Source organism: Lithobates pipiens, unplaced genomic scaffold (assembly GCF_037356315.1).
Source record: "Lithobates pipiens isolate NorthernLeopardFrog02 unplaced genomic scaffold, aLitPip1_a1.2 Scaffold_30, whole genome shotgun sequence".
Lineage (NCBI taxonomy): Eukaryota > Metazoa > Chordata > Amphibia > Anura > Ranidae > Lithobates > Lithobates pipiens.
This window is the reverse complement of record NW_027507791.1, coordinates 61,305,966-61,321,836: the sequence shown is the minus strand read 5'-3', so window position 1 is coordinate 61,321,836 and position 15,871 is coordinate 61,305,966. Positions and strand designations below refer to the sequence as shown.

Genomic DNA, 15,871 nt, shown 5'->3' with positions numbered 1-15,871 from the left:
TCTCTTCCCCTCCAGACTGACATCAGCGGGGGAATCTTGGCCCCTCCTGCTGTATCGATCAGATGGGCAGAGGAGAGATGTGACGCGTCACGTGACCGCTAATCACTGCTCACAGATAAGGTATATACTTTTTTTGTTTTTCGTCAAAAGGATTTATTGGTCACAGACAGTGATACGGCAACAGTGTTACAACAGAGATAACCATCACACTTACATACAAGTATTAACATACAAACAAAATGTTGTCAATTCTTGAAACATTGAACATCTGCGTTAAAACAGAAAGGCGACGGCCGGGGTTATTTTTCAGCTCTAGAAATCGAATATCATCAAAAAAACATTTTGCCTATGCTGACATACTCACTAACAATATACATGCAAAAGAATCCGATTCCAGTTGGAGAGGAGACTGTACACTTTGTTGGGCTATTTTTTTATACAACACACACACACAGGGGGACATATCATTATAAGGCAGAAATGATTATATAAAGTACATGAAGTGGGTTAACAACCCCTTACACCACATGCTTACTGGGCACTTAAACCCCCCTCCTGCCCAGACCACTTTTCAGCGCTGACGCACTTTGAATGACAATTGCGCGGTCATACAACACAGTACTCAAATTAAATTGTTATAATTTTTTTCACACAAATAGAGCTTTCTTTTGGTGGTATTTAATCACAGCTGGAGTTTTTTGCTACGCAAACAAAAAAAAAGATAGAAAATTTTGATAAAAAAAAAAAAATCATGTTTCATAATTTGTTAAAAAATTTTGCAAACATAATTTTTCTCCTTCATTGATATGTGCTGATGAGGCGGCACTGGTGGGCACTGATAGACACAGTTAAGGTGGCACTGAGACACAAATACGGCGGTACTGATGGGCACAGATAAGGCGGTACTGATGGCCACTGATAAGATGGCACTGATGGCCACTGATGGGTGGCACTGATGGGTGGCAATGATACCCTGTTTCCACGAAAATAAGACCTAGCGTGATTGTCGGTGATGGCTGCAATATAAGCCCTACCCTCCAAATAAGCCCTAGTTAAAGTCCTTGTAGGTCTTATTTTCAGGGTAGGGCTTATTTGCAGGGAAACAGGGTAGGGCTTATATTGCAGCCATCACCGACAATCATACTATGTCTTATTTTCATGGAAACAGGGTAGATGGCACTGATGGGCACTGGTAGATGACACTGATGGGCACTGATAGGTGGCACTGATGTGTAGCACTGTTAATGAGGTATTGACTGTGGGCACTGATAGGTGCACTGTGGGCACTGATGGGTGGCGCAGGTGGGCACTGGTAGGCGGGACTGTTGTGTACTGTTGGTGGCACTGGCAGGTGGCACAGGTGGGCACTGAGGAGCTGGCAGCAGCTCTCCGTGATTGGGACTGATGTCCCTCTCACAGCCGCCAGTGATCAGCTTTTTTTTTCTGCTCACGCTGTCAGAGCGAGGAGAAAAAATAGCCGATTACTGGCTCTGTTTACATCATTGGCATCATTGGCTGGCACCTGATATTGTGGTAAGGGGTCGGGATCAGGAATCTCATAGACTCGCTGATCGTAGAGCGTGCCAGCTGCTCACAGGCTGATCACAAGCTGATCACAGGCTGGTCACAGGCTGCTCAGGCACGGGAGGACGTTAAAAGACGTACTCCTGGCAAAGCAGCCCGTGCTGTAGCCGTCATTTGGCTATAGCGCAGATCTGAACAGGTTAAAGGGGTTGTTTGGGTTTTTTTTTTTTAAATAACAAACATGTTATACTTACCTCCACTGTGCAGTTCGTTTTGCACAGAGTGGCCCCGATCCTCCTGTTCTGGGGTCCCATGGCGGCTGTCTCGGCTCCTCCCTGCTAAAACGAACCCCCTCTGGGAAGCTCTTTCCCGAGGGGGTTAGCTTGTGGGCGCATTCCCGTGTCATAGGATGCATTAAAGTGGTTGTACACCCTTACAAGACACTTTGACCTACAGATAAGCCTAGATTAAGGCTTACCTGTAGGTCCAAGAAATATCTCCTAAACCTATACGGTTTAGGAGATATTTACCGAAAGACAGGCACTGAGCGCGGCATCGTCAATGGCGAATATGGCACACGTGGCGGCTCCCGTGCGCATGCGCGGGAGTGACGTCATCGCGGCTTCGCCGAATGACAGCGGCGAAGCGGCGAGGCCCACCGAGAAGATGGATGCGCCGGACTACAGGGGGCAGCAGTGACATCACTGGCTCCTGTGTCAGGTAAGTGACACATAATGGACTACTATGCGATGTATAGTAGTCCATTATGCTTTGCCTTTGCAGGGAATGAAAGAGGAAGTAAACCCATCAGGGTTTACTTCCTCTTTAAGGTGAAAAAACACAAACCTTTACAACCCCTTTAACTACTTCCCACTCGGCCAATGTACATATACGGCCGGGTGGGAGCTCTCTACTTCTGAGTGGACGTTCCTGAACGTCCATCAGAAGTAGGGGGATCGCACGCAATCCCAATGCGCCCGTTTCACCCGGACACAGCGCATCTCGGATCGCCAGGAGGGCTCTGTGATTGGCCCTCCTGATCACATGACGGCCGTGTCCAATCACGGCCGTCATGTAATGTAAACAAACAGCCGGTTGCTAGGCAATCGGCTCCTCCTTTCCTCACACGGAAGTCATCGCTGAGGAGAGGAGAGCAGATCTCTGCAGCCGGCTGGTGATCAGTGAGTATGAGCTGTTTTTACAGCTTTTTACTCACTGATCACCAGTCTAGTGAAACCACACAGTATAAACACAATGTCCCCACATATGTCCCCAAAACACACATGTCCCCAAAATACACATGTCCCTAATAATAAAAACACATGTCCCCCTAAAATCACATGTCCCAATGATTATCTGCACACATCTGTACATGATCATTTGCGTAAATATGTCTGTGATCACACAAACCAATTATTATACACTTAACCAATTTTTTTTTACCAAAGACATGTAGCAGAATAAATTTTGGCTTACATTTATGACAAAATTCGATTTTATTGGATTTCTTTTAAAATAGAAAGAAGAAAATATTGTTTTTTTTCCAAATTTCCGCTCTTTTTTTTGCTTATATCGCAAAGAATAAGAAGCGGAGTCGTTAATAAATAACACCAAAATAAAGCTCTATTTGTTCAAACAAAATGATAATTTAATTTGGGTACAGTAGCATGACCGCACAATTGTCATTGAAATTGCGAGAACGCTGAAATCTGAAAATTGGGCTGGGAAGGAAGGGGGCGAAAGTGCCCTGTATTGTAGTGGTTAAAGAATATGTAAACCCAGCATTTCATAGTCCTGGTATGTGACTGCTGTACCATGTACTTGTATGAAAAAGTATCCTGTTCTCTTTGCATTGCTTCCTTGGTGTGAATTCCTGCCCGCCCTTCTGCTATTATATTAAAAACTGACCACGCTAGGTATGAGAGCACAGCGTCGTGATGTATTAGTACACATTGCCATGGTAAAAATGATACAACCTGTTGCATTTGGAGGGTGTACCCATACCTCCAAACATTTTGAGATGGGAATGAGGAACACCTACTATCAAACGTATGTAGGCACACCCCCTGCCACACCCCCTTAAAGGAGAATTAACTCAAAAAAAGTTAAATAAATCCACAATTCCGTTATACTTTTTCTTAAAATTTACAAATGCAGCAATTTAGAATTTTGATGAAAGGTTTAGCACTGGGGAAACACTTTTTGAAAGATAAAAAGTGCATTTTATATACAACTATAGAGATCAGACCAAAATGAGGGATAAATGAGGAGGAATGCGGGACAGAGTGACAAGGGACATTGCTCCAAATCAGGGACAGATGGGAGCTATGTGTACCTGGGACCATATAGCAACAGCGTGCAATGCATGTAGTCACAGTGTGGTGCTGCAGGCTTTCACTACTTAAAGCGGTTCTGCACCTAAAAAAAAAATATTAAAAGCCAGCAGCTACTAATATTGCAGCTGCTGACTTTTAATCGGGAAGTGAAGCATGGCGGCTTCACTGCCCGGTTCCCTACTGCGCATGCGCGAGTCGCGCTGTGCGTCTCTTCAGATCCCCCGCTGTGTCCTGGGAACTGTGTGTTTCCCAGAACACAACGGGGGGGGGGGGGGGCGTCTGCGGCGGTCTGCCCGGAAGTGGGTGCAGATACCTGGATTATGCAGGTAACTGCACCCCCCTCCCCCCTGAAAGGTGCCAATTGTGGCACCGGAGGGGGGGGGGGATCAGATTAGCGGAACTTCCCCTTTAGGGTGAAGAACCGCTTTAAATCAAGAATTCGGAAGGGGACATATCGATCTGTGCCACCAGTCAAATGCCTCTGAAAAAGTGATCCACAGCAGATTGCTTTTCAAAGAGGCAGTAAACACCGCTGCACATGAAAAAAAAAGGCCTTAATCAGTATTAGCCCACTATGTCATTGTGATATTTGGGCTGTGTGCTGGTCTCTTACAGCAGAAGTGCTGAGAATGCACAAATAAAGGAAGCCAAACAGGAAAATCTTCTGTTTTACCCTCTGAGCGACCTGGATTGTTTACGCTGCTCTGTATTGCACACCCGGAAAGAATGAAAACTTCTGTCGTGCTGTCGAGTTAAGTCAGCAAGCAGAAGAACATATTTACATTCTGAAAATTGTAAACCGACCCCCGTCATGGGCTACAGTGCCTAATGCTATACAGGTGCAGCAGCAGGTGAGCACACTTCCCTGTTGCAATGTTTACACCAGCCTACACAACACACGAGACAAACCCCAAGTAATGTTGCAAAAAACATACTCACCCTCTATAATATAGTGAAACAGCAGTATAAATGCCACAAAAAGTGGTCGGAGAATTCCACCCATACTGCCCGTCTGGATGGCATGAGAGCCGGGATAATAAATCAAATTCCTATTTTTCTGCACTTCCTGATTTCGTCATCGGAAGCCGGGCCTTCAGCGTACACACTTCCTACTCGCTGTCAGGGAGAAACTTACATTGCTTAACTCTTTTCGCTGTCAGAGCTGTATCTCATTACAAGGACATCTGAAAATGGGTGGGATATATTAGCAAGTGAACACGTTATCCCTAAGTCAGAAGTAGGCAACCTCGGCCCTCCAGCTGTTTTGAAACTACAAGTCCCATAAGACATTTCAAGACCCTAACAATCACAGACATGACTCCTAGAGGCAGGGGCATGATGGGATTTGTAGTTTCACCACAGCTGGAGGGCCAAGGTTGCCTACCCCTGCCTTAACGTGGTGTGCCCATTTAAAAAAAAAAATTTTTTTAAAAGTCAGCAGCTACAAATACTGAAGCTTGCTGACTTTTAATAATCGCACACTTACCTGTCCCAGGGTACAGCGATGCGGGGGATCGAAAGCCCCGCTTATCCCCTCCCTCCGTTTGGCGGCGCTGGCATTGGAACTGTGGGCGTCCAGCTGTGGATTCACAGTCGGCACCCACTGTGCATGCGCGAGCAACACCACGCGCCGTGAGTGGCCATGCAAACATCTGGAACCTGTCACATGTCCCAGATGATTGACAAGAGGGAGGGGGCAGAGCTGTGCAGAGGGGAAGTGATGTCACCAGCCCAGGCACTGAAGGAGTTGGACAACGAGGTGACCCCCTAGCAACAGCCATTTAGAGGTAAAAAATAAATAAAAATTTCCAAATGTTTTTTTTTTTTTTTTTTAGGAATATTAATGATTTTATTAAATTTTTTTGTGTGCAACCCCACTTTAACCACTTCCCGCCCAAGGTACGTCCAGGGACGTCCTTGACTTTCCGGGGGTATATCTGAATGATGCCTGAGACATCATTCAGATTTCGGCGTTTTCAGACGGCAATTCCCTGCACCATAAGAACGATCATAGCGGCTGTTCCGCCGCTTGATTATTCTTACGGGACATCCCCCCCTCCCGCCACCCTCCAGTGCTTCTACCGACTCACTGCTTCCATCGGTGAGTCGGTCACAGGATCCGCCGGCCCCCGGATAATACCATAGAGATTTCCGGCGGACCAGATCATCCCCGGAGTCTCTATGATCGCTTGAAGGCCGGGCGCGATGTTATGACGGCCTCTGCATTCAAAATAATGGCGCTGATTTGGCTAGGAAGCCAGGATCGTTTTTTTATTTTTATTTTAGGCTTTCCAGCCTAGAGGTGAGATGTGGGGTCTTATTGACCCCCATATCTCACTGTAAATAGGTCTGATCGTGCCATATTTCTATTACAAGGGATGTTTACATTCCTTGTAATAGGAATAAAAGTAATCAATTTTTTTTTTTTTTTTTAAGTGTCAAACTAAAAAAATAAAATTAAAATTAACAATAAAAAAAAAAATTAAAAATGAAAGAGCCCCTGTCCCCGTGAGCTCGTACGCAGAAGCGAACGCATACGCAAGTCCCGCCCACATATGAAAACGGTGTGCAAACCACACATGTGAGGTATCGCCGCGAACGTTAGAGCGAGAGCAATAATTCTAGCACTCTGTAGCGCAAAACATGTAACCAGTAAAAAAATTTAAAGCGTCGCCTATGGGGATTTTTAAATACCAAAGTTTGGCGCCATTCCACGAGCGCGTGCAATTTTGAAGCGTGACATGTTGGGTATCTATTTACTCGGCGTATCTTCCTCTTTGACATTATGCAAAAAAATTGGGCTAACATTATTGTTTTTTTTTTTAAGCATGAAACAGTTTTTTTTCTGAAAAAAATGCGTTTGAAAAATTGCTGCGCAAATACCGTGCAAGATAAAAAGTTGCAACAACCGCCATTGTATTCTCTAGGGTCTTTGCTAAAAAACACCATATATAATGTTTGGGGGTTCTATGTAATTTTCTAGCAAAAAAATTATGAATTTTACATGTAGGAGATGGAATTTGTAATGAGTAACATATTCATATTAACTTACCTGCTGTAGAACTTCTTGGTAATTAAGAAAAAAAAAAAAAAGGTTTGCCTGTGTAGCCATAGTGTTAGCACTGCTGGCAAACAATCTGCCAAATCACCCCACTGCCAGACTTCATGCATCCTTTCCAGAGGCAATGAACAGTCATTTGCAAGCTTTGTTTTTGTTGTTTTATTGGGGGGTACAACTTTGATAGGGATTGGGATATGGGATGCCCATAGAATCAATCATTGCCATCATATTTACAGATTTCAGTATACTTTGATCATAGCTAGAGCCTGAAGATTGAATGTGCACACTTTAACTAGAAATCTTCTACTGTAGTCTCCATGCAGACTATTTCTCCCTGCATCTCCATGCAGACTGCTTGTTCCTAAGGCCCCTTTCACACTGGGGCGGTGCGGGCGTTGGTGGTAAAGCACCGCTATTTTTAGCGGCCCTTTTTTCTGTCGTTTTAGCGGCAGTTTGCAGCCGCTAGCGGGGTGGTTTTAACCCCTGCTATCGGCTGAAAAAGGGTTAAAACCACCCGCAAAGCGCCGCTGCAGCCGGCAGTATAGCCATGCTGCCCTATTGATTTCAATGGGTAGGAGCGGATTAGGAGCGATGAATACACCGCTCCTTTCACTGCTCCAAAGATGTGGCTAGCAGGACTTTTTTCACCGTCCTGCTAGCGCACCGCTCCAGTGTGAAAGCCCTCCTCAGGCGCTACACAGGAGCTATTTTTAGCGCTGTAGCGCCTGAAAACCGTCCCAGTGTGAAAGGGGCCTAAGAGTTTTCCACCTGTCACTGTGTGACAGAAACATCACTTTTGACCATGTAAAAGTAATGGTCTTAGTTCTCTTCACCACCTGCTCAAAACTGGTTTCCTCCTGCACAACTTGTAATGGCATTTAAGGTATAACACATCCTCTTCTGATGGGTATGAAGAACTCTCTCTGAATAAGCCCCTCTACTGGCTCTGGTGACTCGCTCCTACTAGGCCTGAGGCCTGCAGAACCTCTCCCCGGAGACCTAGTAGGTTAAAGTCTATCTTCTAGGAAATGGACTACTACTCCCAGCCAGTCCAACATGAAAACCATGTGCCAGCCAGCCACACTGATTTGACACCCCCCCCCCCCCCTACAGTCTCTTCTCTGATCCAGGACTCTTCATCATCCACCGTGTGCATGATAAAGATTCTGCTAGTGACTGTGTAAAAACAGAGTTCCCTTACAGAATCCCTGGCATCTCCAGCCATCCACAGTGGTAACACTCACCAACCTTCCAACCTTCCAGCCCTGAGTAGGGTTGCCACCTGTCCGGGATTGACCCGGACAGTCCGGGTTTTGAGTCATGTGTCCGGGTTTCAGACCACCTGAAACCCGGACACATTATTCAGCATGGACTGCAGTTTCCCAAAATAACTGAGTACTACAACCGCCAAGTACATAGATGTGCACACAGGCCCCACCCCCATACACAGACAGGAAAGAAGAGGGGGCTCAATCTACTTCTCCTCCTCCCACCCTTATCCCTCTGTCTGCCCACCCACACTCCAATCCCCAGTGTTCTGTGCCTCAGGAAAGGGATGGATGAGCTAGAAATGTGAGTCTCAGTAGCCGGTAGATACATCGTGGATTAAAGGTGTCGGTGCCTGAGCCTCCATCCTCGGGTGTGTGAGCTCACCCTCTATTGTCTGTGACTGAATTCTCCCCCATTCCTCCCTTCTCTCTCCTGCTTCTGAGTGAGATAGTACACTAAGGTAAGGGAGACTCATATGTAAGGGGTGCCCTGGGCACTCTGATGTAAGGGGGATTTGGGAACCCTGAGTTAAGGGGGAATCCTGGGAACTCTAAAGTACGTGGGAGATTTGGTGAGCAGAAACCCCCTTTCATCAGAGTTCCCCTTTACACCAGAGCCTGCAGCGTTTCACCAATGCCCGTTCGTCGCTAAAGTGTTCAGGTAGGGCTTGAAAAAAAGGTGGCAACTCTAGCCCTGAGTTCTTGATGAGGAACCTGCAGGGACCAGCTTCTCCTGCCCCTCTGCACCAGGAGTTCCCTGCCACTGACCGTGTGGGGGTGTGCTCTTGCGGCTGTCTAGCACTCCATTCCTCACGTCACCCAGTCGACTACTCCTCCCCAGCAGCATGCGACCCCAGCATATATAGGAGGCCCGTCCCCTGCCAATGCCAGTTAGGGATTGGTCAGAGCACATGTGCTGCCTGCCACTCCAGTCCTAGGCCCAGCCTCTTCTTCCAGAACATTCTCCCTGGAAGCAGGGGAGGCGCCTCAGAACTGGAGCTCGGGTGGACACACCCACTGCTACTCTAACTACTCCCAGCCCCCAGATCAAAACAGACAGGCCTGACTAAATTTGCCTGTGCTGAACAAACCTAGTAAAAAAAAAACCTTACTAGCACCTACCTTCTGGTAGAAGAGGGTGCTACATTTGAATTGATTTTTCTTAGTTAAGGGCCCTGGTTACTGGTCGTTAGGTTTAGATTTTCCTTTTTGAAATAGAAATGTGTCTTAGTTCACAAAGCTTTAAAGGATATGTTTACTTTTCATAACATGCTACATGTTATGAATGCACCGGCTGTGAGCGCGGTGGTAGTTCATGGAGCCTTCGTGTCAGAAAGTATCCGCTTGCTCGTACAAAGTACAAGTAAACTGACACACTGACAGATCTGCAGGAGACCCGCATGGCATCAGCGATCTGCTGATAGCTGGTGCAATGCTTTACAGGCTCCCAAAACAAAAAATAATACCTGCTAAAAAAAATTGCCTTTATTATTTTTTTTTCAAAAAGGTGAACTTATCCTTTAACCACTTGCTTACTGGACACTTAAACCCCCCTCCTGTCCAGACCAATTGTAAGCTTTCAGCGCTGATGCACTTTGAATGACAATTGCGTGGCCGTACAACACTGTACCCAAATGAAATTTTTATCATTTTTTTCCCACAAATAGAGCTTTCTTTTGGTGGTATTTAATTACAGCTGGGAGTTTTATTTTTTGCTAAACAAACAAAAAAAAATGCAAAATAAAAAAAATAAAAAATCATGTTTAATAGTTTGTTATAAAATTTTGCAAACAGGTAATTTTTCTCCTTCATTGAAATGAGTTGATGAGGCGGCACTGGTGGGCACTGATAGGCGGCACTGGTGGGCACTGATAGGCGGCACTGGTGGGCACTGATAGCTACAGTTAAGGCGACACTAAAAGGCACAGATAAGGTGGCACCGATAGGCACAGATAAGACAGTACTGATGGGCACAGATAAGGCGGCACTGATGGGCAAAGATGGGCACTGATGGGTGGCACGAATGGGTGGCACGGATAGGTGGCACGGATGGGTGGCACTGATGGGTACCACTTAAAATTTTGCAAACAGGTCATTTTTCTCCTTCATTGAAATGCGCTGATGAGGCGGCACTGGTGGGCACTGATAGGCTGCACTGGTGGGCACTAATAGGCACAGATAAGGTGGCACCGATAGGCACAGATAAGGCAGTACTGATTGGCACAGATAAGGTGGCACTGATGGGCAAAGATGGGCACAAATAAGATGGCACGGATGGGTGGCACTAAGGGGCACTGATAGGTACCACTGATAGATGGGGCTGATGGGCACTGATAGGTGGCACTGATAGGTGGCTCTGATAGGTGGCACTGATGGGCACTGGTAGATGACACTGATGGGCACTGGTAGATGACACTGATGGGCACGGATATGTGGCACTGGGGTGCAGCACTGTTGTTGAGGCAGATTGTGGGCACTGATGGGTGGCACTGTGGGTACTGATGGGTGGCACTGTGGGTACTGATGGGTGGCACTTTTTTATTATTTGGGTGGCACTGGCAGGGGGCAGTTGGGCACTGATAAGCTGGCCGTGATCGGGACTGATGTCCCGATCACGGCCGCCGGTGATCGGCTTTTTTTTTTTCTCCTCGCGCTGTCAGCACGAGGAGGAAAAATAGCCGATTACCGGCTCTGTTGTGTCACATGATCAGCTGTCATTGGCTGACAGCTGATCACGTGGTAAGGGGTTGGGATCGACCCCTTGCTTAGATCCGTGATCAGGCGAGTCTCATAGACTCGCTGATCACAGAGCGCACCGCGCGTGCCCCCTCAGGGGGCGCGCAGGCTGCTCATGCACGGGACGACGTCAATAGAAGTAGTCCCGGCAAAGCAGGTCCGCGCTGTAGCTATCATTCGGCTATAGTGCGGATCTCTAGAGGTTAAAGTTTGTCAATGCAAAAAAAAAAAACATACAATACATACACCTGCAATACATGTATATTTCCCATTTTTTATTCATTTATTTTAATCTCCTACAAGTACAGAAAAATTTCAAGATACAAAACATATCTCCTGCGTGTGAAGGTGGGCCCAACAGTGGTATTTGTCTAGGCCAGGGATGCCCAACCTTTCGAAGAGTGAGGGCCACTTAAGTGACTTGGTAACCAGTCGCGGGCCACAATTAGTGGAGCGCAGGGGAGGGCTGGCAGCCTTAGGCCTGGGGGGCAAGTCCAGTCAAGAGGCCCATTGAACCACCGAATCAGCTCACCATCCATGCCCACCTGGTTTTAAACTACGGCTCTCCAGCTGTTGCAGAACTACGCACCCATGAGGCATTGTAAAACTCTGACATTCAAAGACTTGACTAGGCATGATGGGAATTGTAGTTCCTGAACTGTATGGCCAAAGTTTGGAGACCCCTGAAACCACAAAATTCCCACAAACACTTAACAATAAAGCTGTACAGTACGGGCTGGTTCAAACTGCTGTGATGTCAGACATCGCATGTGATTCACATCGCACTGCTGTGCAGATCACATGCGATGTCTGTGTGATGTGAATTCAGCCATACAGATTGTATGGCTGAATTTGCATCGCAATGAGACCAAACACGTAGAGAACCTTTTTTGGGCCGCACCAGAATTGGATTGCATGGGTGAATTGACAGTTTGCACTGCGATACGCAAACGGATTTAGGCGTGTCATTAACTTTATATTGACACTACCAGCAGTTCACATAGGGCAGTATGAACTATCTGCGAGTCAGGTGCGATGCGGGAAGCCACAGTAGATTTGCAGGGTTCCCACATCGCACCAATGAGCACCGCGCCTATAGGTGGAAATTATTCTGCAACAACATGCCTACTTCCCAGATACATCACTGGTATACAAGTCTAGCTTCAAAACATACAACAGCATGCACAGCTCTCAAAACACACAGATCAGTGCCCATCAATGCAGCTTCACGGTCACCAATATAGACAGTGCCCATGAATGCAGCTTCACGGTCACCAATATAGACAGTGCCCATCGATGCAGCTTCACGGTCACCAATATAGACAGTGCCCATCAGTGCAGACAGTACCACCCATGAGTGCAGCTTGATCAATGGTCATCAATGCAGCCTAATCAGTGCCAATCAGTGCAGACTCACCAGTGCAGCCTGTTTAGTGCCCATAAACACAGCCTCACCAGTGCAAAAAGTACCCATTAGTGCAGCCTGATCAGTGCCCATGGGATGTGGGGGTCAGCTGGGGCCCAGGGTGTCAAGGCCTGGGTCTGTCTCACAGCCCTCTATACAGTACTGGGAGCTCAAAATCTCTCCAGGCAATTGCAGGAATATATTCTTGTGGGATAGCGAACTCACAGGTCTATGTAGCATAGCAAATCTCTGCATGCCTGTCCTAGCCCTCAGTGCCCACTGCCCAGAGTTTGAATTTCCAAATACACTTCAATGTGTGACTGGGTTAAATTCACAGAAAGCACGGAGGGCTCCGTTCAAAACAGGAGAACCAAAATGCAGTTGTGCCCCTTCTCTCCTCTCCACTCCCTATATGCATCTCGCTGCAATTCACCCGCTGCCTGACCCACCACTAAGATGGGGTAAGTGGCAGGCATGCAGCAGGCGGGTGTCCTCCTGAATCAGTCCGCTCCACTGACTGGGGGGGTCTAGGGGGTGGCTGTGTGCGTCTGTGCTTCCTGCCGTGTGTGCGGGAGGAGGGGGATTGCTTGGACTAGTCCACTGGTGGGGGGGTGTTAGATAAGTCTGCTGGTGGGGAGGAGGGCGTTATCTAAGTCCGCTGGTGGGGGGGAGGGTGTTAAGTCTGCTGGTGGGGGGGAGGGGGAGGGTGTTAAGTCCGCTGGTGGGGGGGAGGGTGTTAAGTCCGCTGGTGGGGGGGAGGGTGTTAAGTCCGCTGGTGGGGGGGGAGGGTGTTAAGTCCGCTGGTGGGGGGGAGGGTGTTAAGTCCGCTGGTGGGGGGGAGGGGGAGGGTGTTAAGTCCTCTGCTGGGGGGAGGGGGAGGGTGTTAAGTCCGCTGGTGGGAGGGTGTTAATTCCGCTGGTGGGGGGGGAGGGGGAGGATGTTAAGTCCGCTGGTGGGGGGTGTTAAGTCCGCTGGTGGGGGGGAGGGGGAGGATGTTAAGTCCGCTGGTGGGGGGGGAGGGTGTTAAGTCCGCTGTTGGGGGGGAGAGGGAGGGTGTTAAGTCCGCTGCTGGGGGGGAGGGTGTTAAGTCCGCTGCTGGGGGGGAGGGTGTTAAGTCCGCTGCTGGGGGGGAGGGTGTTAAGTCCGCTGCTGGGGGGAGGGGGAGGGTGTTAAGTCCGCTGGTGGGGGGAGGGGGAGGGTGTTAAGTCCGCTGGTGGGGGGGAGGGGGAGGGTGTTAAGTCTGCTGGTGGGGGGGAGGGGGAGGATGTTAAGTCCGCTGGTGGGGGGGAGGGTGTTAAGTCCGCTGGTGGGGGGGGAGGGTGTTAAGTCCGCTGGTAGGGGGGAGGGTGTTAAGTCCCCTGCTGGAGGGGAGGGTGTTAAGTCCGCTGGTAGGGGGGAGGGTGTTAAGTCCCCTGCTGGGGGGGAGGGTGTTAAGTCCCCTGCTGGGGGGGAGGGTGTTAAGTCCCCTGCTGGGGGGGAGGGTGTTAAGTCCGCTGCTGGGGGGAGGGTGTTAAGTCCGCTGCTGGGAGGAGGGTGTTAAGTCCGCTGCTGGGAGGAGGGGGAGGGTGTTAAGTCCGCTGGTGGGGGGGAGGGTGTTAAGTCCGCTGGTGGGGGGGAGGGTGTTAAGTCCGCTGGTGGGGGGGAGGGGGAGGGTGTTAAGTCCGCTGCTGGGGGGGAGGGTGTTAAGTCCGCTGCTGGGGGGGAGGGGGAGGGTGTTAAGTCCGCTGGTGGGGGGAGGGGGAGGGTGTTAAGTCCGCTGGTGGGGGGGAGGGGGAGGGTGTTAAGTCTGCTGGTGGGGGGGAGGGGGAGGATGTTAAGTCCGCTGGTGGGGGGGAGGGTGTTAAGTCCCCTGCTGGGGGGGAGGGTGTTAAGTCCCCTGCTGGGGGGGAGGGTGTTAAGTCCCCTGCTGGGGGGGAGGGTGTTAAGTCCCCTGCTGGGGGGGAGGGTGTTAAGTCCGCTGCTGGGGGGGAGGGTGTTAAGTCCCCTGCTGGGGGGGAGGGTGTTAAGTCCCCTGCTGGGGGGAGGGTGTTAAGTCCGCTGGTGGGGGGAGGGTGTTAAGTCCGCTGGTGGGGGGGAGAGGGAGGGTGTTAAGTCCGCTGCTGCGGGGGAGGGTGTTAAGTCCGCTGCTGGGGGGGAGGGTGTTAAGTCCGCTGCTGGGGGGGAGGGTGTTAAGTCCGCTGCTGGGGGGAGGGTGTTAAGTCCGCTGCTGGGGGGAGGGTGTTAAGTCCGCTGCTGGGGGGAGGGGGAGGGTGTTAAGTCCGCTGGTGGGGGGGAGGGTGTTAAGTCCGCTGGTGGGGGGGAGGGTGTTAAGTCCGCTGGTGGGGGGGAGGGGGAGGGTGTTAAGTCCGCTGCTGGGGGGGAGGGTGTTAAGTCCGCTGCTGGGGGGGTGGGTGATAAGTCCCCTGCTGGGGGGGGAGGGTGATAAGTCCGCTGCTGGGTGGGGAGGGTGATAAGTCCGCTGCTGGGTGGGGAGGGTGTTAAGTCCGCTGCTGGGTGGGGAGGGTGTTAAGTCCGCTGCTGGGGGGAGGGGGGGGGTGTTAAGTCCGCTGGTTGTTAAGTCCGCTGGTGGGGGGAGAGGGGGTGTTAAGTCCGCTGGTGGGGGGAGAAGGGGTGTTAAGTCCGCTGCTGGGGGGGAGGGTGTTAAGTCCGCTGCTGGGGGGGAGGGTGTTAAGTCCGCTGCTGGGGGGAGGGGGAGGGTGTTAAGTCTGCTGGTGGGGGGGAGGGGGAGGGTGTTAAGTCCGCTGGTGGGGGGGAGGGGGGAGGGTGTTAAGTCTGCTGGTGGGGGGGAGGGGGAGGGTGTTAAGTCCGCTGGTGGGAGGGTGTTAATTCCGCTGGTGGGGGGAGGATGTTAAGTCCGCTGGTGGGGGGGAGGGGGAGGATGTTAAGTCCGCTGGTGGGGGGGTGTTAAGTCCGCTGGTTGTTAAGTCCGCTGGTGGGGGGAGAGGGGGTGTTAAGTCCGCTGGTGGGGGGGAGGGGGGGTGTTAAGTCCGCTGGTGGGGGGGAGAGGGGGTGTTAAGTCCGCTGGTGGGGGGGAGGGGGGGTGTTAAGTCCGCTGGTGGAGGGGAGGGGGGGGTGTTAAGTCCGCTGGTGGAGGGGAGGGGGGGGGTGTTAAGTCCGCTGGTGGAGGGGAGGGGGGGGTGTTAAGTCCGCTGGTGGAGGGGAGGGGGGGTGTTAAATCTGCTGGTGGAGGGGAGGGGGGTGTTAAGTCCGCTGGTGGGGGGGAGGGGGGGTGTTAAGTCCGCTGGTGGGGGGGAGGGGGGTGTTAAGTCCGCTGGTGGGGGGGAGGGGGGGTATTTAGTCCGCTGGTGGGGGGGAGGGGGGTGTTAAGTCCGCTGTTGGGGGGGAGGGGGGGTTTTAAGTCCGCTGGTGGGGGGTGTTAGAAAAAAAAACACACTGTCAAAATGTTTAATTGTAATGATGCCTAACTTCTCCCCTTAGAAATACCTTACTTCAGGCTGGGGAGCGTTGATGGGGAGCACTGCGCCAGGCCCAGGTCCTTGCCAAGTTGCCACTCTTCGGGGGTGGGGGTGATGAAGCAGGT

General features: G+C 50.4%; 1 protein-coding gene across 1 annotated transcript in view; it reads right to left on the bottom strand.

Annotated features, from left to right (window-relative positions):
- The window catches only part of LOC143942909 (SLAM family member 9-like), a 72,966-nt gene extending 67,944 nt beyond the window's left edge, over positions 1 to 5,022 (bottom strand). Inside the window, exon 1 of the mRNA XM_077464328.1 lies at positions 4,800 to 5,022. Within this exon, the coding sequence (XP_077320454.1) occupies positions 4,800 to 4,863 (64 nt within the window). The 5' untranslated portion in view covers positions 4,864 to 5,022. The remainder of the gene's footprint in view (positions 1 to 4,799) is intronic.
- Positions 5,023 to 15,871: the final 10,849 nt, after the last annotated feature.